The sequence below is a fragment of the Elaeis guineensis genome, chromosome 1 (assembly GCF_000442705.2).
Source record: "Elaeis guineensis isolate ETL-2024a chromosome 1, EG11, whole genome shotgun sequence".
In the NCBI taxonomy this organism is placed as follows: Eukaryota; Viridiplantae; Streptophyta; class Magnoliopsida; order Arecales; family Arecaceae; genus Elaeis; species Elaeis guineensis.
In genome coordinates this window covers 104,919,307-104,943,828 of record NC_025993.2, presented here as the reverse complement: position 1 = coordinate 104,943,828, position 24,522 = coordinate 104,919,307, and the positions used below count along the sequence as shown (strand labels likewise).

The window sequence follows — 24,522 nt, the reverse complement described above, 5'->3', positions numbered from 1 at the left end:
ATTGGTAACTTGCATCATTCATATCCACGTTGAATTCCAATGAAGCCCTCCAGTACTTTGGGTGGTTATACAATGCGATTATAATAATTTGGAGAAGGTGAATGAGTGAATTAATCAAGTTTGTCTTGCAGTTGATTTCTTCTAAAAAGAATGTTGTCCCAACATATTGAACCATGATTTGCATGATCATTAAGGAGCCAAAGACAAATGGTTAACAACTTGATCTCTTATTTTAGGAGAAACACAGAGAAGCACAAGCTAAGTTACATCATAATTAACCTTGATCATTAGTCAAGTAACCCGGCAGAGAATTGCAGAACACTTTAACATAGCATCACCTTAAAGACTAATTACCAACATACAGCTGGCGGCATTATTCTACAGTTGCTCCAAAATAAATTACATGGTCTCTTCTAAGATCTAGAGAAGAGCATAGAGCATCTCATTCCATGCATCAGGCACCCCAGGCAAGCACCAGTGGCTGCAATCTGAGGTCCGGCCTGCTGCTTCCTGCCTCCCCTGTGCATCAGCAGCTCTTCCATAGATTGACGGGTGCCCATCCCTTCGAAGAGCTGACATGCTTGTCACATCTAGAAGGTATACTGGAAAACTCGTCTTCTTCAGTGCCTCACGTAGCACAACCAACTGCCAGGGAACACGCGGTCTGTGGCCCAAGAAGACCCGAGGCTCCCTCTGTCTGTAACATTGCCATCCATTGTCCCTGTCCAAATTAACATACATGAAGGGCCTATTTTAGGATGTTCTTAATGCATGAGTGAGTTAATTTGCATAAGAACGATATGTTGTACCTGCTATGCTGAGGTGAGACACTCCGAAAGATGACTCGGGTTCGACGAGGATCTAAGTTCAAGTCCACCCACTTAGCCCATGTTGTGAGTCCCTTCTCATAAGCAACCATTGGGTTCAAACCAGTAAAAAGCCTGTCCCCCTCCTTGTAGTAATCCCACCTACCAAAATCCATTGGATCAACTTGGAACGGCTCCCAGCGTAGTGCCATATCAGAGGAAATAAAATGAAGGAGAGAAAAGGAGTCCTATATGTTCAACTTACGAGCTCCATTTGCCAGAGTGAGTCCACCAATGGGCAGAATCAAACACGAGGACGTCAACTCCTCGCCAGTACTTCGCGTTCTCTTCAATCGAGTCCAAGTAGAGAACCTTTTTGTGATACGCTTCTTCCCTTAATTCGACCAGGAGAGGAGCCCATGAGAACTCGATCGAGGCTTGAAAGTCCTGCACATTTCATTCATCGTTAATTATCTCGAGTTCTCGACGCATGCATGATAGCAATTAATTAATAATTAATGATCTTACCACGGCATGGAAAGCAATGGTCGGACCATAAGAAGAGACCAGCTTCCTCTCGTTAGGAATCACTGCTTCCACCATGCAAACAAGAGACTCCCATTGGCTCCTCATTATAGAATCTCCTACCAGCATGACTCTCTTCTTTCTTATTCTCCCAAGAAAGTCCAAGGCGTTGAACCTAAACAACACCACCGTGGCCTCATCATTAGAATTTGTTGGCCGATTTTTTATTTCACTCATCAGCAGGTTTCTCACTACTTACCTTGGAATCGAGCATTGTTGTGGCTGCCACCTCCACTTCTCATAGTCCAAGTCCGGCCTCCCGTTCCTCTGGCAGCTTACTTGGTTAATAATGTAAGGGCAATCCGGGTTGTAGAGAGGGTATGATGCATCGAACACCCACTTTCCGGCAGACAAGTCACAGTCTCTTGACATAGTATGTTGGCTCTGGATCTCGTTAGCCTCATCATCTTCTCTCTCCTCTGTCCACTCGATGGAGTTCATGTCTAAGTTAGCTAGGCAAGGTGTAAAGTAGAAATTTTTGGAGACAACTGAGAGGGTGGTGAGCCATAAGAAGAACAGGGAAGAAGTTTGGACGGTTTGTTTTCCGGCCATTAATTTGGATCTCAATTAGCTAGGGGAAGAGCTGATGTTTATTGCGGGTACAAGGCTTTGAGAGCCTTTATGAAGAAGTGAACTAGCTAGCTAGGAGGGGGTCGGCGTGGTTTCTCCTATGATGCTATAGCCGAACAAAAGGCGCCGTAAATGACGGGGACAAGTGGAACATTTTTCTTTAGTTCGTCCCATGCATGATGTCAAGGCATTGAGATGTCCTGTTTTATCGTTGAGTGTGTTGGCCACGAGCTCACCCTACTTTAGGGGGTCCCATCTCACATCATGATTTCAACATACTTGGAGAAAATAAGCTGGTTAATTATGATATTGCAACATACTTGTTCCTCTGGTTAGCAATTTGCATCTACATTTTTCCAAACTCAGGTGCATGCCCCGTAATTTGGTCTCGAGAGGACATGCAACCCTATCCAACCTAATTTTTGAACCATATCAGCTTATGGTTTCACCTCCATGACCTGACACGATCCAAAGTTCCGCATTGAATGGGAGAATGGACTCGCGCGGCTTTTGTAGGATGAAGTAGCTTTTTGGGGGGGAAAAAATAGAACGGTGCCTTGACGGGGATGGGACCTCAAGAGAAGATCTTTGGTTGTAACCTACTTGAGATGATATTTAAAAATAATAAGAAAATTTTTTTTTTCTCTTATCGATAAAATATTATTACTATAGAAAAGAGCTACGATAGCAGTTCACAACCACTGTCTAACCAAAAAAATCACTACCATAGTCTACGATAGTGGTTTCTCAACTACTACCACTGTCGCCATTGCTGTAGGTCTATGACAATGATTGATTAACTGCTGCTATATTTTAGATATAGCAGCGGTTGAATAACCGCTGCTATAACTTATAATATAGCAGCGTTTCTTTTTATATAGCTTATAATATATCGCCGTAGGTCTATAGCGATGGACTCTATAGCTGCTATTCTAACCGTTGCTATAGAGGCTATCGCAGTGGTTAGATAACCGCTGCTATAGCTTTTATTGCAACGATTAGGCAACCGCTGCTATAGCTTCTATAGCAATGGTTGGATAACTGCTGCTTTAAATTATATAGTAGCGGTTAAGAAACAGCTGCCATAGACTATGGTAGCGATTGTGCAACTGCTGCTATAGATTTATGGAAGCGGTTTGTCAACCGTTGTCATAGATTTATAGTAGTGGTTGGCACGGAACCACGACAACGGTTGGTACAAATAAGCAATGGGTGTGCAACTGCTGCCGTAGGTTATGGTAGTGATTTTTTTGCTATGACAGAGGTTGTAAACCACTGTTGTAGTCCTTTTCTGTAGCTAGTAACTTTCCAACTACTTATAATCCTTTTCTGTAGTTAGTAACTTTCCAACTACTTAAATCTACTATTTTTTACTTGATAGATGCAGTTCAATATATAATTACTCAAGCTAAAACATGCAAGAACAAAAAATTTTACATAAAATTCAATAATAATGTAAGAATATATCTCAAATATTCAAATTATATTACTGATCAAATTATATTACAATATTTTTTAAATAAAAATAAAATACATCAAAAATCTCCTAAATCAAAATCTTCTTCTCCAAGCATCTCGTCATCATCGGGAGTGGCTGAAGCAAGACTGGGAGGGACTGTAGCAAGAGCTGGAGGGGCTGGAGCAGGAGCTGGAGGGGCTGGAGCTAAAACACTAGCCAACATGTCTTGAATGCTTGAAAAATCAGCTCCAAGATGAATGGAGGGCTGTGTTACTATAGCGGACATGACGCTCTGTAGCTGAGATGCACGCTCCTTAGCTTGAAATGCGTGCTCCTGAGCCTGAACACCAAGGTCTCATCAAGCTGCTCCTGACTGATGATCCCAAAAGCATGTGAGGAGATGCTCGCCTCAGACCAGTAGCTCGTCAACGTATGTTCGGGACTGCAATGAATCCTCTCAGAGTGCTCAGGCCCCAGACCTGAGACAGATGGTCATGGGGGCCAGAGGTATCCGGATCCTCGCTCGCAAGCGCATCTAACTGCTCCTATAATGGCAAATTCAAATAAAATCTCATAAGAAATACTATAATACTAATCATACTCCAGTTATTACTTACAAAAATCCTCCCGATCGCGGCGTTCATCGGCCTGCCCTTCTTGTCCGTATGACTTGATCGAAAGATGGCACTATGGCTGGACATCACCTCCTCTATCGTTAGCTATAGCAATCAATCAGTTTGTTAGAAATATGCAAAAAAAATAATAATTCAATAACTTATAAACTAAAGGATCAGAATTCATTATCTTTCTATGCACACGACTGACCATAGACTCATAATCAAGAGTGTGCGTATACTCCTAAGCAGCTTAGTTCTTCCGATTCTGACGAGATACAGCCTAAAAAATATTTAAATCACATAAGTTAAAATCAAATATAATTGTCAGTGTAATAAAAAATTCATAAGTTACAAATTAAACCTAGAAGTCCTATCTCCTCCAATGCCTGACCATCCCCTCTCACTGACTCGAAGGACAGTCTTGGATCCAAAGAACATGCTCCTCCTTAGTGTCCCTACGGTGCTCTAGCCATTATTTGTGGAACTTGATCTTGTAGTTCCGGTACAACTCTCTAATCTTCTACAGTCGGGCATCTCGAGCCCTCTCATGATCTGAGAAGTCGTACCTCCTTTGCACAAAGTTATCAAAAGTCAGTTACGAAATTATTCTAGTCAAACATAGTGTAAACATATCACATGCATATATATAATTAAGATACACTTATCCAAATCTCCTCCCACATCCGGTCCTTGATTCGAGGGTCCATCAATCGCTAGTCTACGAGCAGTATGAAAATGATTTCGGACTGTCTCACAAGCACTCTGAAAAAGAAATGCATCTCCCGCATGGTCTTCCCTACTGATCTTCCCTCCTGATCGTACTCTACCATGATTTGATGCTGGCAATTCCACACATGTGGAATCATGAAATATCTTATTGGATGATGCACCTACAATGAAAATATATTACAAATATATAAGAGTGTACAATAACTGTATAAAAAATAAATAAATAAATAATTGACATAATGAAATCCTACTCTCACTGGGATCATGCGACGTGGATGCTGGTGGAGCCTCATCGGTGGGTGGAGTCTGTGCTAGAGACGTGGCTATCGGTGGAGGCTTAAATGTATCGATGGGAGGAATATGTGCTTGCGAAGCCGAAGCTGTTGCGGAGGTGGATGGAGTATGCTCTGACAATGACTCAGATGCAGAGCTCCGTGTAGCCCATTGAGGGGTGGGGGTGAAAGTTAGATAGCATTTTGGTGCCATCGTGATCTGCAACATTAATGAATATTAACAAATATAACATATTATTGAATAATAATATTAGTAGAGCATCAATAAATAAACACTAATATTTATACCAGGATATTGAACTCATTGCCTACTAGCATCTACAATATGGACATCACCATTGCTCCTGACAAATATATCATGATCTCGACAACATCAGATAAATTTTGTCCTAGAGGAATACTTTGTATGCATGATCCAACATCGTCATCAATCTCGGTATCATCAAAGATATGTCTAGGCACCATCCTCATAACAACACCCCATTGAGGCTCCAAGGGATCACTAATGTATAAGACTTGACTAGCTTGGGAGGCAAGTATATACGATTTTTCAATATGGAGATGACGTTGCATATTGACGAGAGTAAAACCGTACTCATTAGTCTTTATCCATGACTGAGACAAGATGTCAAACCAATCATATTTCGTCAATGCCACCCTCCCTTTAGAATAGTAGTTTAAGATGACTATCTTCTCCACAACCCATAATAGTTCAGATCCTCCGTATGATGTTTGAATCTCTTAAGCTAGCATAATACCCAGTGGTGGCACTCAACATCATGTCACTATTTTGTGTTGCCATGATTTGGGCTCGATAGTGAATATTAAATCTATAACCATGATGACAAGCTGTTTGTACTCACATATGGTATAATTAGGTTCCATTGACAGAGCACACATTTCATGACTCACATCATCGAGCGGTAATCTCCACACCTAAGAATATGACACCTAATTAGTAAACATATTCAAATAGGATGTACAAGACAGGAATATATACTCACTTACATGATCTTTGAACCACTCAGTGAACTCTTTGCTATATATTTTCTCCTTTTTTCGCATGCTTAGAATGTCATATTTTACTTTTATGACCTCTTTATGTTCGCTATATAAGGAATAATATAGAGCTACTAGTGCAATAAATTTTTTTTCTAAGTAATGAGAAATAAATAAGACTGAGTGACTCATCTTATGTATGGCTCAATGATATTTCAATTGAACAACACGTAGCGTGCATCTTATCCCTTTCCTCAAAGCTCAAATCAGTGAGGCGGTATGAAGTGAGAAATCTATTTGGCTATGGAATGGACTCAAATGCAGCTTCAATTGGCTCATATTAATCATCCTGATTCCTCATTAACCGATTACGACATGTCTCGAGCTTGTTTAAGTATATAGTACAAAAATCCATACACTCTTGGCCCAAATAACCTTCTGCTATAGATTCTTCTAGACGATTCATATTTCTTACATAAGATTTTAGCGTTTGAATATTCCTCTCGATGGGGTACATCCATCGGTAGAACACTGGGCCTCCAAGTATAATTTTCTCCGTAAGGTGCATGGTGAGATGCATCATAACTATAAAAAATGATAATAGAAATATCTTTTTCAGATCACATAATATAATCACCGCCTTTGCTTTTATTTCCTTCATATCTTTCTTAACTAACCTATTTGGACAAATATCTCTATAAAAATTGCAAAAATGAATAACAGTCATTCTCATATTTTTTTGGCAATACACGGTGAACAGTTATTGGGATTAACTCGTGCATCAATATATGATAATCATGAGTCTTCAATCTACCAACTCTCACATCCTTACTATTCACACGCTTTGATATGTTGCTTAAGTATCTATTTGAGATTTTTATATTCTCCAACACACGAAGAAATGTAGACAGTTTGGAGGCATTCATAACATAACATGCATGAGGGAGCCTCCACTATTTTTTCTCTATCGGCTTCGGATGGAGTGATTTTCTAATACCTCATTCTTTCAAGTCAAATCAAAAATTCAAGTCATCCTTGATATTATCCTTGATGTTCAAGATCATTACCAATAGGAGCTCACACACATTTTTTTCAATGTGCATGACATCTAAGCAGTGGTGCAATAAATTTGCCTCTCAATATGGCAAGTCAAAAAATATACTTTTTTTCTTCTAATTAAAATGTGTGTCATCTGCCTTTGATCGATGCTTCCTTTTCTTACCATCAATCGGATCACCTTTCCTAAATTCAACATTAAGACTATCTAACTTTCTCAACACCTCACTCTCAGACATCCGACTAGGTGCCTCATTTTCTTCAATAATATCATTGAAGGAGCGTGCATTTCTTTTATATGGATGGTTTCGACAGAGGAATCATCGATGCCCCATAAAACTAAAGCACCCCGATGTATCAACCTTTTAGATCAAATGAGTTTTTTTACAAATCGGACATGTTAGCTCACCTTTCGTGCTCTAACTCGATATTAGGGCATAAGCTGAAAAGTCATTTATTATCCACATAAGTGCCGCACGTATAGAAAATGACTCATTTATTAAAGCATTAAAAGTTAAAATATCTTGAACTCACAACAGTTTCAGCTCGACAATAAGAGGCTACAAATAAATATCAATATTATTTTCTATCTCCATCGATCTAGAGATGAGCACCATCATGAAAGTGAAGGATTTTTTCATACACATCTATGGTGGGAGGTTGTAAACATGAGCAAACACTAGCCATACATTGTGGTTGGTATTCATGTGCTCGAATGGGTTGAAATCATCGCATGATAAGCCCAACCTCATATTGCGTATCTCTCATACGAAGTTGGGATATATTTCATTAAACTTTTGCCATACATCTTCATCGGCTGGATGCCTCAATGCATCATCTTTTGTTCACTCTTCTTTATACCATCTCATATCCTTCGATGTCCTTACCGACATAAATAACTTTTATAGTCTCGGTATCAAAGAAAAGTGCCACATCAACTTTTGAGGAACACGGGTTGATGTGCTGTCTTTATTCTATTTTCATCTTGATACATCGTTCCTCGTGCACTCATTTCGGTTGGCATCTTCCTCTCAATAGAGCATGCAATCATTAGGACATGCATATATCTTGTTGTAAGTAAAGCCCAACTATTCAATAGTCTTTGATGCCTCATAATTATTCTTCAGGATTTGTGTATTTTCTGGAAGAACATCTCCTAAAAGCTTTAGTATGCAGTTCACTCCATTATTACTGAACCTATTGGAGCATTTCGCATGATACAATCGGATTAAGAACTCAAGTTTCGTCATCTTTTCACATCTAGGATATAATAAAACATTAGCGTCCTCCATCAACTTGTGGACTTTCTCTACATCCTTACTGTTTGTCATTCCACCAACTATAGGATTATGCATGGATGTAGATGCACCATTGTTGTGGCCAACAAACAAGAAGATATCATGAATCATTTGTTCTACTCCCCCATCATGTTGATCACCTCCTTGCAGCCTACTCTCACCATATTGATCCCAACAAATTTCATAGCCAGGTTTAAAGCCACAAATAGTAAGGTGATCATTTACATCTTGATGAGGTATCCAAGGCCCACACATACACTTCTTACAAGGATATTGGATAAGTCCATGGTCCCATAATTTCTCTATAATAAAATCAAAAAACTTTTAAAGTCCAACCTCATATTTTGGCAAGAGCTTACACAACTTCATCCACCCCTTATTCATTATCAAAATGGTGATACTGTAATTAAATCATGTTTGAAAATGAGACACAATACAATAATAGTAAAATAATTTGAAAGTAATTACTTATAATTTGTACACACATACCAATACTTAGAGTTCATAACATCATTACATATGCAAACAAAAAATATTATTTCAATCATGACAAGTTGAAAAGGACTAACCAAATATTGCATGTATTATAAATAAATATTTGAAGGAATAAAACTATATTAAATATCATTTTTAAATATGCAATAAATACATTCTATCACTAACTAATAGATAAAGATAGGTCCTATCTCATTCATAAATTGTATTAATTTTATAGGTTCATTACAGTAATCAAACGATACGTAACATAAATTGAAATAAATTTTGACAGTATTTTTTTAATTCTCCTGTGTAGGAAGAACAAAAAAAAATACTGTTCAAATTTTTTTTCGAATTCTTAGCATACCGTTTGATTATTATAATTACCTACTGAATTATTTACAATTCTCAACTGTCCAAATTGGATAATCAATTAATCATTGTACATAATTTTTTCATCCATATAAAAAATATATAAATATACAGATACTGTAGATTATGTAGACTAATCAATTGATGGGTTTATCGTTATGTAATGCAACAAGCAAAAGCAATGGGGACTAAATAGTAATCTAAAAAATTTTATGCAATAAATTTCATAACAGGAATTACATTAATTCTATAGCTCAAAACTCGTGGGCATGATTTAGAACCCATCGGCACGGCCCAAAATTCGACGGCCCAGAACCTGCCAGTATGGCCTCAGAACCCAATGGTTCAGAACCCGTCGGTACAGCCTACAACCGTCAGTATGGCCCAAAACTCGTAGGCACGACCCAAAACCCACAGGCATGGCCCAGAACCCAACGGTCCAGAACCCATCGGCATGATTCAGAACTCGTGGGCATGACCCAGAACTCGCCAGCATGGCTCAGAACCCGACGGCCTCGAACCCACTAGTATGGCCTAGAATCCGATGGCCTAGAACCCGACGGTACGGCCCACAGCTGCCGGCATGGCTCAAAAATAGTTGGCATGGCCCAAAACACACCGACGTGGGTTTCTTAAAATATTATTATGAAATTATTATAAATATTATTATAAATATTATAAATGATTATAAATATTATTATGAAATGAAATTAAAAAAAAATCATACCTGCTGCGGGGAGGAGGGTCATGCAGAGCTGTGAGGGTCGCCGATGGCGATGCTAAAGGAAGGGGGCCGACGGCGGGTGGCGGTGCTAGAGGGAGGGCGGCAGCCAAAGGGGGCCGGGGCCGAGGGAGTGGGGAGTGCTAGAGGGAGGGCGACGGCCAATGGGGCCCGGGGTCAGGGCCGAGGGAGGGGTCGGTGCTAGAGGGATGGGGGGCAGCGCTAGAGGGAGGAGGGCAGCAGCCAAAAGGGGCTTGGGCTGAGGGAGGGGGGCGGCGCTAGAGGGAGGAGGGCTGCGGCCAAAGAGGGCTGGGGCCGAGGGAGGTGGGGCCGAGAGGGTCAAAGTCGACAGAGGGGTGGGTCGGCCATGATGCTAGAGGGAGGGGGCAGTGGCGAGCGGGCCTGTGGCGGGGGGGGTAGGGTTCGGAAAGAGAGGAGAGAGAGAGAGGAAAGCATGAAATGAAAAAGATAGGATGCGAGAAATTTTTTTTTTCAAACTTATGGCAGCGGTTTTTAAAACCACTACTATAGGTCAATAGCAGCGGTTATCAACCACTGCAAAAGATATTTAGCAGCGGTTGTGGCAACCACTGCTATAGACCTTTGGCATCGATTTTAGAAACCACTGCAATATACCTATAGCAGCGGTTATTACTCAACCGCCGCTATAGAGTATAAATATAATTTTTTTTATATTTTTTACTAAATATAATATAAATTTAAAATTTAAAGTCCATCTTCACCATTCATTATCTAAATAATTATTGTTAGAGTATCATGATAAAAGATCACATCGATCCGATAATCCTACCTATGTCGATCAATAAAATTCGATTTTGACAATCACGAATGACTGTATAATAATCTGATAGATAGAGATCACGGATGGATCCAAAAATTTATAACGATGAGAAACAGACTAAGAATGAGAGAATGAAATGTATACTACTACAGAAAAGGTCTATGATAGCGTTTACTACAGCAGCGGTTCAAAAATCGCTACTATAGAATCTACGGTAGCGATTATGCAAAATCGCTGCCATAGTTTTGACCTATAGCAACGGTTATTCGTAATCGCTACCATAGATTGTATATAGCAGTGGTTATTGCATAACTGCCACTGTAGGTCAAAACTTATGATAGCGGTTATACATAACCATTGCCATATGTCTAATACATAACAACAGTTAATCAACCGTTACCATAGATTTGACCTATTGCAGCGGTTATGTGTAATTACGGCTATATCTCAAATCAATAATAGTTGTTATTTATAACCACGATCATATCTTGCAACTATGGCAGTGGTTATCTAACTACTGCAATAGACCTACAGCAGTGGTTTCATTTAACCATTGCTATATAGGTAGAATATAATTTTTTTTTATATTTTTCTCTGAATATGATATAAATTTAAAATTTAAAATCTATATTCACTATTTATTATCTAAATAATTATTATTAGAGTATCATGACAAAAATCCATCTCGATCCGATAGCCCTAGCTATGTCGATCAATAAAATTTGATTTCGACGATCATAAACGATCGTATAATGATATGATAAATAGAGACCACCGATAGATCTGAAAACTTGCAATGATGATCTTGATAATATTTATATCACACTATCAAAATTTTACTTCAATCAGATATCATTATCATGATCAATTTAGCATGCGATGATTTCAACTGTTAAATAAAAAATAGATGATCAAAAGGCCAAACTACGTCTAATTAAGATGATTTTTTAGATAAATGATCTTTGCTACCATTTTAACCATTGGAACGGTGATGATCATAAAATTCAAATCACGTGTATATGAACCATTGAAGAATGATACTGAAGTTGTAAGAGAAGGAGCTAGCTCATATTTATTTCGATCGAGGAACGGATATTGAAGTTGCAAGAAAAGAATGAGCTCATATTCGAAGGATAAGATTAATTGATTCTTAACTAAAAATTAAAATGGCACTTTTTAGATTCTGATTGATATTTTGTGCAACTTTAGTATCCGTTCCACAATCGAAACAAATACGAGCTAGCTTTTTCTTCTTTCGCAACTTCAATATCCATTCTCTGATGGTTCATATATATACAGTTGGGATGTTATGATTACCACTGTTCAAATGATTAAAATAGTAGCAAAGATCATTTATCTAAAAAAATCATCTTAATCGGATGCAGTTTGACTTTTTGATCACTCATTTTTTATTTAACGATTGAAATAATTGTGTGCTAAATTGATCATGATGATGATGTTCGATTGAAGTAAAATTTTGATAGTATGTTACAAATATCATCGAGATCATCATTGTAAATTTTCAGATCCATCGATGGTCTCTATCTATCATATCATTATGCAGTCGTTTGTGACCGTCGAAATCAAATTTTATTGATCGACATAGCTAGAACTATCAGATCGAGATGATCTTTTATCACGATACTCTAACAATAATTATTTAGATAATGAATGATGAAGATAAGCTACTGTAGTAAATGCTACTGTAGTAAACACTGGCATAGACCCTTTCTGTAGTAGTGTATGTTTCATTCTCTCTTTCTTGCTCTGTTTCTCACCGATAGAACACTTCTCATTCCCTATCTCTCTTTCTCAGATGCAAACATCTCTCATATCCTCTCTCTTCTTCTCTCTCTTTGGTGCAAACATCTCTCGTTCCTACTCTCCTTCCTTCTCTCCAGCAAAATATATTTCATTCTCTCTTCCTCCATTTCTCACTGGTAGGACACCTCTCCTTCCCTCTCTCTCTGACGCAAACACCTCTCACTGCCTCTCTCTCTCCATCTCTCTTTCTCTCCAGTGCAAACACCTCACATTCCCTCTCTCCATCTCTCTCTCCGACTGAAGCACCTCCCATTCTCTCTCTCTATCCATCTGAAACTCTCTCTCCCTCCCTCTAAAACTCTCTCTCCATCTCCCTCTCATCACAACCATAGCCCATCATCTCATTCTCTCTCCCACTCCTACTTATCTCTCTCTTATCAGAATAGTCCACTCGAGATAACCTCTTTCATCTCTCTTCATCTTGACAGTCAGCGAAACCAAATTGTTCTTTGCTAATTAAGTGTAAGGTATATTTTAAGTATCATTACTTCATTACAGGCTAAATATTTCATTAGGTGTATGAAATATATATGTGATATTTCAAAAAATAAGTATGACATAATAAACAAAATTTGACAACATAATTTGTTTTATCTATAGATGATTGTACAATATTTTAGCTAATAGTGTATATTGAGAAAGCTTATAATCTCCTTCTAAGATTATATCGTCTTAACCTACACCAAGTAGTAAAGTAGTTTCAATTTTATTGCCATTTATCTATTATGTAGAGACCTTTCCATTATGAGAACCCACTAATATTTTAATTCATCAGTGAGTAGACGGTTGGACTTTGAAATTTTAATTTATTGGATAAGAATTATTATTATGATATAAAAAAAAATTATATCTAATAACTTTATTATTGTATTGTTTAAATAAGAAGTATATTTATTAAAAAAATATTATTCTCAGAAGAAAGTAAAAAAGTAAATAGTTACTTATATCAGTGTCATTTAGTAAAGTCATTTAGATGTTATCAATCAAGTTCAAACTTCAGACTTACTAATTATAAGAATTTTTAACATTCAACGATTATACTTATAAATGATTAATTTTTAGCATGAGCTGCGGTTTGAAATGTGTGGCTATATCTTTGATTTTAGTTACTATAGCACTTCTTTTGAATAGGATAGTACTATTTTGAATTTGATATTTAATATGTTCTAAATTAGATATGTATAAGTGAAATCGATGTATGCATTTGAGTGCTACTTTTATTAACTCTATTTTATTATTAGTAATTATATCGAATTACAGATATCATGGATGCGGAAAGTATGTATGATGATAACATGACAGCCATCTAAGTACACCAACTATTTTTATAAGAGGAGAAAGCAATATGCATGATTATATTTCAGTCGATGACACTCCCACTTATTCAACATTGATCATATAGAAAAGAATTCTGAGAGAGACAATTGTATTAACTATATCCTTTATTCAGAAAATGTTGAAGGTTTAGCATTACATGAAGACATGATCTTTGATACTCAAGAAGAAGCAATGGAAGCCTACAACCAGTGTGTGTATAAAAAAAAAATTGATATTCAAAAGGGATCATCTTATAGATCTTCTAAGGGTAAGGAGATTAACAGATAAGAATTTAATTATTGTAAAAAATGGATATATAAACCTAAGATCAACATGCTAGTTGATGGGCAAGATCATGCAGCACCTATAATGCTGTGCAAGGAAGGATGGATTATTCGCATTGGATGTAAAGTAAAAATGTGCATTAGAAAGAATAAAGTTGGCAAGTGGGAGGTCACAATACTTCATGATCATAATCATGAGCTCATTCATAGCCCATTGAAGACTCGCTTCCTCCGATCATATAGAAAGATCGTTGTAGAAGACAAAAAATTGATAAAGATTTTACATGATCAAAACATTTCAACTCAATAAATCACAGATGCTATTTCACAATTGTATCGAGGTATATAAGATATAAGCTTTACTAGAAAGGATCTAAGTAACCTTAGAACCAACTTTCAAAAATAGTTGTTCAATATTGACCTACAAACAATAATTAATAATTTCTGAACTCAGTAAGTGGGGAATCTGGCCTTCTTTTATGACATCCAATTAGATGTTGATAATAGTGTGTCGAATATTTTTTTAGATTGATGGGAGGTCAAGATTGTCTTATCAATACTTTAATGATGTGGTAACATTTGATACTACATACATGACGAATAAATATAGCTTGCCTTTTGCACCATTTATCGGTATCAACCACCACATGTAGTCCATTCCATTCATTTGTGAACCGAATCATTTATTTGGATCTTTCAATCTTTTCTAGAGGCACTTTATGGCAAGCACCCGAGATGCATATTAATCGATCAAGACTCCGCAATGAAAAAGACAATTGAGTATATTTCTCTTAATACTGTTTATCGATTTTGTAAGTGGCATGTTTTGAAGAATATCAGAGAACATCTGTCCATTCTTTTTAGTACAAATGATAGATTAAAGAAAGATCTTTACCATTGCATCAATGCTTCCATCTCTCTAAAGTAGTTTGAGCATCATTGGGATGTATTTATCAAAAAGTACTCCTTGGAGTCCAATACCTACTTTGATCACCTGTTGAGTATATATGATCAATAGATACCTACATACTTTAAATATATATTCTTCAATTCTATGTCTGCAACACAACACAGTGAAAGTATATACTCATTTTTTAAGGATTATATGGATAATTATATGAATGCTTTTAGATTTGTTACTTAGTTTGAAGCAGTCTTGGAGAGTAGGTATGATCGAGAGGATGAGAAGGACTTTTGCACATACTATGTTCAACTAATTTTATGGTCAAATTATCCAATCGAGAAACATGCTCTTAAAGTATATCCAAGAAATATTTTTTAGCTTTTTAGGGAGTAACTCAAAATGACCGTAATGTATGATATGGAAGAGGTCAAGAAATACAAGTTGTATCATATAACTGAGATTGAGGCCTCTACTAAAAATTCAATTAAGAAAATACTAAACTATGTAACATGTATCATGTCAGAAGAGAAATTTTCATGCTCGTATCTAATGTTTGAATTCAGCGATGTTCTATGTGCTCATATATTAAAAGTTCTTATTACTTTACAAATTTATTGTATCCCTACATATTACATATTAAAATGCTGGATGAAATTTGTTGAAGAAAGAGATACTGATACGGCACAAAATATAAGTGAAATTTCAAAGGAAATGACATCCAAAACTACAAGATTCAATGGGCTATGTAAAAAATTTTTGAAATAGGCATGTGATGGTTGTACCTTCTTGAAACATACGATCTCATCATGAATGATATGGAGTCTATCATTAATAAAATTTGTTCATTAAAGAAGAACCTACTTAAATAATAAAGTATTACAAATGAGAGCCATACTCAATTTTTAGTAGCTATGATAGAATATAACCAAGCAAAAACAAATAATGATAATTCTATCATATTTAAAGATCCTCTAGTTTCTAACTATAAAGGTTGTAAAAAGTTTAGCAGATTCAGGCACCCAATGGAGGTTGCAGTGAAGAAACAGTGGATATGCAAGAAATATCTTCAAAAAGATCATGATATTCGAATATGCAAGGCAGATATTAGTAAAAGTTACATAAGATTATAATTAATTTATATTTATTCTGTATTGATAAAATCTTTTCTTGTGACTTATTGGATGGTTGTACTTTATGCAGATAGATGATTTCAAAGCTTACATTAGTGGCGATTCATCTGAGAAAGAGGAATTTGATGGTCATATAGGATCATTAGTGTTTTAGATCATATGGTTATAATTTTATTATGATGGACAGTGTTTTGAGTTGTATAGATATTATATGTAAATGATGTACATTATTTATTCAATTATGAAGATGTAAACATATATGGTTGTACATAGTCGTGAATAAATGTTTTACTCCATAAATATGCCTGATTTATTCTATTTGGTTTTGTACATCTAATGTCACATTGATGATCGCAAACTTCAGATATTTACTCTTCATAATAGAGAATACAAAGTGGTTTAGCACAAACTGACCCATATGAAGTCAAACAAGTAAAGATATATGATTGTATATTGCTTTAAATGAATCTATTAGTCACACCCATCTTAAACTCTATTTTTCTAAATAAACAAAAACTCTGCATAATAAATATAAAATTCTCTCCTTAAGACTTAGGTCATCAAAAGGTACCTCTCAAAATAAACACAAACTTCAAATAATAAATACAAACATACCTAGGATAAATAGAAAGTTTGGAGATTTCTCTCTATCCTTTATTGGATCATAGTAGGATAAATACAAACTATTCTAAAATAAATACAAATATTATATAATAAATAGAAGTTCTATATAATAAACATAAACTTTATAACGATAAACACAAACGGTCTGCAGTAGACACAAACTCGAGATCTAAAAATTAGGTCATTCAAAGATCTTCCCAGGACAAACAACTAAAGGAGAGGATAGATACTAACTTATAATGGAATAAATATAAATCATTCGAGAATAAATATAAACTCTATATAATAAATACAAGCACACCCAGGATAAATAGAAACTTTGGAGATGGCTCTCTGTCTTCTATTGGATCATGGCAGGATAAACACAAATTATCCTAAAATAAACACAAACATTGTATAATAAATAAAAACTCCATAAAATATATACAAACTCTGTGGTGATAAACATAAATGATCCACAATAAACATAAACTCGGAGTCCAAAATTTTGATCATTCAAGGGTCCTTCCAGGATAAACAACAAGAGAAAAGGATAAACACTAACTTCTGATGAAATAAATATAAATCATTCGAGAATAAACACAAACTTCATATAATAAATACAAATATAGCTAGGATAAAGAGAAACTTTAGAGATTGTTTTCTGTCCTTTATTAGACCATGGTAAGATAAATACAAACTATTCCAAAATAAATACAAACACTGTATAATGAATAGAAACTCTTTATAAAAAATACAAATTTTGGGGTGATAAATACAAATGACCTAAAATAAACACAAGTTCAGGGTCCAAAACTTAAGTCATCTAAGGGTTCTTCTAGGATAAATAATAAGAGGAAAGGATAAATACTAACTTCTGATGGAATAAACATAAACCATTCGAAAATAAACTCAAACTCTATCTAATAAATACAAGCATATCCAAGATAAATAGAAAATTTGGAGATTGCTCTTTCTCCTTTATAAGACCATAGTAAGATAAATACAAACTATCCCAGAATAAATACAAACATTATATAATAAATACAAACTTCATGTAATAAATACAAACTCTGTGGTGATAAACACAAATGGTTCAGGATAAGCACAAACTTGAGGTCCAAAACTTATGTCATCCAGGGGTCCTTCTGGGATAAACAACGAGGAAGGGATAAACACTAGCTTCTGATAGAATAAACATAAACCATTCGATAATAAACATATCCCTACGTATTGTATGAGTATGTCGGATGTGAATGAAGTATGAATGCTCTAATAAATTACAACTCTATTTACCACATCATCATCCCAATGGTGGATTGACTTCTTTTTGGGATTTTTTGTGGGATCTAGAGCACTTGAAGGTAGTGGGACAAAAGAACTACGTAGGAGATGGGAGTCCCTAACTATCCGCTACGTAACTCATCTCTCAATAGCATGTGGGCCTACATGCTTCTGGATACTGCCGGCCTATCAGCATCACAAATTGAATAGGTGGCATATCTGCCTCTACCTTATGAGTGCTCCCCTTCGCATCCTTTTCCCCTTCTTGCTTTTCAATACTATTCGCATCTCAGAAATTAACTTATCGATCCTTCTCGACAACAATTCTCTGGAGCTCCATTTTCTCGACATCATCTCAAGCCCTTCTCCTCCTGATCTCTGTAGAGACACATCGATATTTGCGCACGAGCTGTAATTGAGGATAAATAGACAACAATTAGATGCGTTAGTGATAAATTTAAAAAAAAATAAAAACACAAGAGGCTAATATCACAGGAGTACTCTGTCGCTGTCGGGTGTAGTCCTCCTCCTAGTCGTCCTACTTATTCCACCTTCATTCCTCTTCATGTGGCAGCTGGAAAGTCCCACCTCAAGAAGCAACACCTCATTCTATGTTACTTGTAGTGCATCTTGAATCTGAAAATAAAGATATAATAATTAGACCCTTAATCTTAGAAAAGAAATAAACAATACCAAACATCAAAAGTAATAATATATCTTTTTTTTTTAGGCCCTTCAAACTCTCTTCAAAGTGGGCCTGCTTCCTGAACTAGGATTTGTCCTGATTTAGGATTTGAGGAAGACGGCCATAAAAAGATGATTTTACTATGCCGGTTCTCTCAAAAAGCAAAATTTGAAAAAAAATAAAATAATTATTAGGCGACATAATCAATAATTAGGTATACAAATTCAAAATGATAATCCTCATGAAATAAGTAGAAAAATAAATAAGTTAATATCTTTCTTACCATCAAAACTATAACACAATCATTAATATAACTAGTGCTCTCCTTGGCATATCTCTTCCATCTCTTTACCTTCTCTACAGCCCCTAAAATTAATTGCATTAGGTGCTTATGGACTTTTCTAGCTCATGCATAGCGGCCAATCTCTCCTATAGGGTTGATAGTGGAGAAGATCCATGGTGTAATACTAAGATTTGATAAAGAAAACAAAACTGTACCTAAAAGATATGCAACAAATAATTGTACCATGGATCAAATGACAGAGGAAGATGAATCAGGCAACAATATCTTGATCCCATCTTTCAATGCATCCCTCCTAACTATCTCCTCCGTAAAATGTGTGGTCCTAGCCACTCTTTGGGGAGCCTTCTTCATATCAATGGCTATCCCATTCGGGGATAGCCCCAAAATAAGAGTGACATCTTCAGTATGGAAGATCAACATCTATCTTTCCAAATGAAATCTTCTTCTGCTCTCGTCCCAGCAACAGAGGTGTTTGTCTACAACTGTTTGCTTCCGTATAATGACTGAAATGTTGAGCATATACTGGAAGGGCGTTCGTTGTATCAATATTCTATGGGCATCCATCAACTACTCCAGGATGCCTCTGACAAAGTCTACATATTTTTTCAGATAGCAGCTAAGTTGATCAATCGGAGAAGAACTCTCTTTTGCTTCCTCAAAACTCGAGCTCTTCTCTCGACTCTTGGAAGACTTCGCACGAGCCATCTATAAGAAACAATAGAGATCGATTATAAACTATTTGCATCTTAGTATAAAAATAAAATATAAATTAATATATTAATGAATTAAGCATCTTACTACAATGGAGATTATTTCCTTACTTAGCCATTGACTACGATAAAGTCATGCAAATAAATGGTTATCATTAGTCATAACAAAGAAGAATAGTGAATAATAATAGTAAAAGAATGCTTTCTTTTATTTTATACAAGATAATGCACTAATATTACTTGAGTAGGTATGGAATTATGAATTTATAATAATATTTTTTAATTAATGAATGTTATATGATAATTATTATAACAATATTACAAGCTGTTGCCTAAGCAATTTAGTCAAAAAAAAGGTTATAAAAGATAAGTGAGGGTCTTTGAAACAATCACCTTAGCCATTAAAATATTAGAATTACATTATATTAATCATGATATCCAGATCACATTTTTTTATAGAAGCAGTACTCTATGAAAGTTGCAACATGTACCTAATTCATTGTAAATCTTGGACAAAGCAAAAGCAGGTCAAAAAAAATATAATAGAGCCGTTAAAAGTTTGTAATGACCATTTTGTCCCCATATTAATTCTAGGTTTCTCTTTTGAGCAATTTTAAAAGTCCTGACTAACTACCTATTCTACTATTGCAAATATGAGAAATCCCTTTGCCATTCATTGATTGATAGAAATTGCTCATAAGAATGATTGATGTACATTAATCTGCACATACAAATTGTAGTGCACCATACACAGCATTACTCGCAATCCGATAAGAAAGATTATGTTTGCAGTCTTAGTGGTTGAGAGAAAGACTGAAATCTGTACAGTTCATTATCTTTACTTGAACATGTCTTGTTCTTTAACAACATAGATACTAGAATACATCACGATCTAAAGGATGCATCATAAAATTAAAATCTACATACCCCACCCAGCACATACTCACCCACCAAGAGAGATAGCCTACCAAAAGAATAAGTCCTATTACAAAGAAAAAAATATCCTATCAAAATATTTTTTTACCTTCTCCTAGTCATGCATTATGAATACCTTCCAAATATTGAGATTGATGTCACAAGAGAAAAATATGTATCATCAGTTCATTTGTTCTCATATCTCTAAATATTTTCTTTTTGTGATTGATCATGACCTAGATCTATCAGAGATGCTATAATTCTATTTCATGCCTCAAGTAAAAGGATTTAAAATTTATCGAGCTATTGATATTGTTGATTCAAGGAATAATTTTGATGATTACATAATATTGAAACATAAAAAGAGACTAATATCTTTGAAGCTTGGTTAAGAATGCTTTTATAGGAAGCAAACCTTTGTGATATACTTTGAAGTCATTTAGAAATACTTGAGAAGCTTTGGAATCGGAAAAAATCAAGTTTGGATGGAAATTAAATGAGAAAGACTGAATAAAGGAGTTCGAGTCGACTCTGACATAAACAGATTGTAACATGCAGGACTAGCATTCTTTCGAGCCGACTCCAAAATATTTTGAGCCGACTCGATTCACAGGATAGAGAGCTATTTTTTACACATTGAGATCAAATTGACTCTAAAATATTTTGAGTCGACTTGTACTGAATCCGATCGGACTCATGGATTGTTCGAGTCAACTTGATTATTTTTGATAGTCATAATAGAATGCACAGAATCTATTACAGAAGTGTCCAAAAGTCATTCAAACGGCTGCAATCCATCCCCAATATCCAAAAATGACTACTTTTTGAATTCAAATTGCTTTAAATAAAAAAAAGTTATTTTAATAAAAAAAAAGCTTAATTGACTATCAAGAATAGCCTATTGAAAGAAAATAGTCTATTTTCAATCTCTAGTACCTTAAAGAGTATTTTTTATCTCTAAACCTGAAAGTTTTTGAATCTTTGAGAGGCTAATCATCAAAAGAAGAGAGAGTATTCTTGTGCCAAGCATTCAAGCGATCTTCAAGCTACATTCAAAGTATTTTATTTACTCTTTTGAGGAGCTTTGTGTGTTGTAATTTCTGTTCTTTCTGAAATTTGCTGTAACAAATTTTAAGAGGTTGAAACTTGGGGAATAGGTGTAATCCAAGTTTGAAAATTAGATTATGAGACTAGAAAAAGACTTGTAAGATTATAATTGGTGAATCTGAAAAACTAACTAGATTTATTTGTGATCCTGACTAAAACAAACGCACTGTAGTCGGTGAATTATAGTAAAAAATTTTAAATGGAGCTTGAAGAGTGGACGTAGGTGCTTAGAGTGCACCGAACCACTATAAAATTTTTTGTATTTATGTGGCTTGCTTATTTTTACTTGTTTTACTTATTGTTTAGCATTTACTGATTTATTTTTTCTACTTTTCACTATATTTGCTGCATATTCACTACATCTTGTTAGGTTGTTTTGAAAAACTAGCACATACTTAAATATTTAAAAATCTAATTCACCTCTCTTCTTGAATTATCTAACTGGGCAATAAATAGTATCAGAGCTTGATTCTCAGTTAGTTTTAATTTAAAGATCAATGATAACTCATTTGAGAGTTTCACTTATCGAGGGATGATCCATTAGTAGACCACCTCTTTTCAATGAGTCTAATTATATCTATTGAAAAGCATGCATACGCATCTTTATTCAAGCACTTGATTATGATCTATAGAGCATCACAATCAATGACCCTCACACACCCACGTTCATTATCAATGGCATTATTTTCCTCAAGCTGGAGAGTGATTGGGATGAAGTGGATAAAAGATTGATCTAATTAAATATTAAGACAATAAATATCTTGTATTGTGCTTTAGATGTGAATGAGTTTAACCATATCTCTACTTGTAACTCAATAAAAGAGATATGGAATAGACTCGAAGTAATGTATGAAAGCATGAAGGAACAAACCATATCAAAGAATCTAAAATTAATATGCTTGTGCATAAATATGAGTTATTTAGAATGAAATCAAATGAATCTATTACTGATATATTTACTCATTTTATGGATATTATAAATTATCTCAAAAGTCAATAAACTTGTGAGAAAAATCCTTATGTGTTTGTCAAGATCATGGGAAGTCAAGGTGTCTACCATTCAAGAAGCAAAAGACCTCAACATCCTATCCCTAGAAGAGCTACTTGGATCATTGATGACGTATGAGCTTGCAATGAAGCAACACAATGACGATGAAGTCAAACATAAGAGAACTATTGTCCTCCAATTTACGGTAGAAGAAGAGGAGGATGATGACTCATCGAAAGAAGATGTTGGTGATGAGGATATGGCATTAATTATTAAAAAATTTAAAAAATTTTTGAGGAGAAAAAGGTAAAGCTACAAGAAGAAATCAATGGCCAAGGAAGAATTGAGCAAGGACAAGGACAAAGAAAGAGAGAATCATCCCATTTGTTACAAAATGCAAAAAAATCGAGCATTTTAAAGCTGATTGTCCAAACCATAAGAAGAATCCTAAGAAGATAAAGAAGAAAGCTATGGTTGTAATATGGAGTGATAGTGATGACTCTAGATGATGAAAATTAGAATTTTGCTAACTTGTGTCTTATGGCAAAGAGGATGAGGTACAATCTGAACATGTGCTAGACTTTACTTTTGATGAACTTCAAGATGCATTCCATGAGTTGCTTGATGAATTTAAGAAAGTTAGTTTGAAAAATAGAGATTTAAAATTAAAAATCAAACTTTGTTAAAAGAAAAAGAAGAGATTTTATGAACCAACAAGATTTTAGTAGAAAAAAATGAATCGCTAAAGAAAGGATTAGAAAATATTAAACTTTTGGTGAAAAAGTTTACTTGTAGTTCTGAAAAACTTCATATAATTTTAAGTAATCAAAAAGCAATTTTTGATAGAGCTACTCTTGATTTTAATCCAAACAATAAACATAAATTTTTGAAAAATTTCTTTATAAGTTCATCTTCAAATATTGCTACAAATGTTATATATTTTTGCTGTGGTAGAGTTGGATATAAAGCTTATGCCTTTAATTTCAGAAAATTGAATGGTAGACTTGTTAGAAAAATTTGGATTTCAAAGAAAATCTGGGTTACTAATCCTAAAGGATTCAAGAAAGTTTGGATACCTAAATCTACTATTTGACTGTTTTATAGAAGTATCTTGCAGTCTATGGATTGAAGAAAAGATGGTATCTCGATAGTGGCTGTTCAAGATACATAATGGGTGACAAAAATCAGTTTATCACTCTTGAAAGAAAAAAAGTAGTAACATTTGGCAATGATGGAAAAAAAAAGATTGTTGGTATTGGTAAAATATGTATTACTCTCTTTATATTTATTGATAATATTTTATTAGTTGATGGATTGAAACATAATTTGCTTAGCATCAATCAATTATGTGACAGAGGATTTAAAGTTACTTTTGAATCTTCTTTATGCATTGTTTTCAGTCCTTTTGATGAAAGTACAAAATTCATTGGACATAGGCATGGCAACATCTACATGGTTGATCTTGATGAGATTGCCATGAAGAGTGGTCAATGTCTCATAGCAATGGATATCAAAAATCAAAGGATTTAGGTGATGATGGCATCGTAGACTAGGACATACAAGTATGAATACTATTTCAAAATTGATTACTAAAGATTTAGTTAAAGATTTGTCCAAACTAAATTTTAAAAAAGATCGAATTTATGATGCACGTCAATATGAAAAATAAACCAAAAGATCTTT

The 24,522-nt window shown here is 35.1% G+C and overlaps 1 protein-coding gene across 1 annotated transcript; it reads right to left on the bottom strand.

Annotated features, from left to right (window-relative positions):
- Nucleotides 1–219: 219 nt before the first annotated feature.
- On the bottom strand, nt 220–2,003 carry LOC105038240 (protein trichome birefringence-like 36). Its single transcript, XM_010913973.4, has 5 exons — nt 1,591–2,003; nt 1,335–1,506; nt 1,072–1,253; nt 810–968; nt 220–721 (listed from the first exon to the last, which is right to left on the bottom strand). The coding sequence occupies exons 1-5, from the start codon at nt 1,941–1,943 to the stop codon at nt 421–423; spliced, it is 1,167 nt and encodes a 388-aa protein (XP_010912275.1). The 5' UTR covers nt 1,944–2,003; the 3' UTR covers nt 220–420.
- Between the last annotated feature and the right edge of the window lie 22,519 nt (nt 2,004–24,522).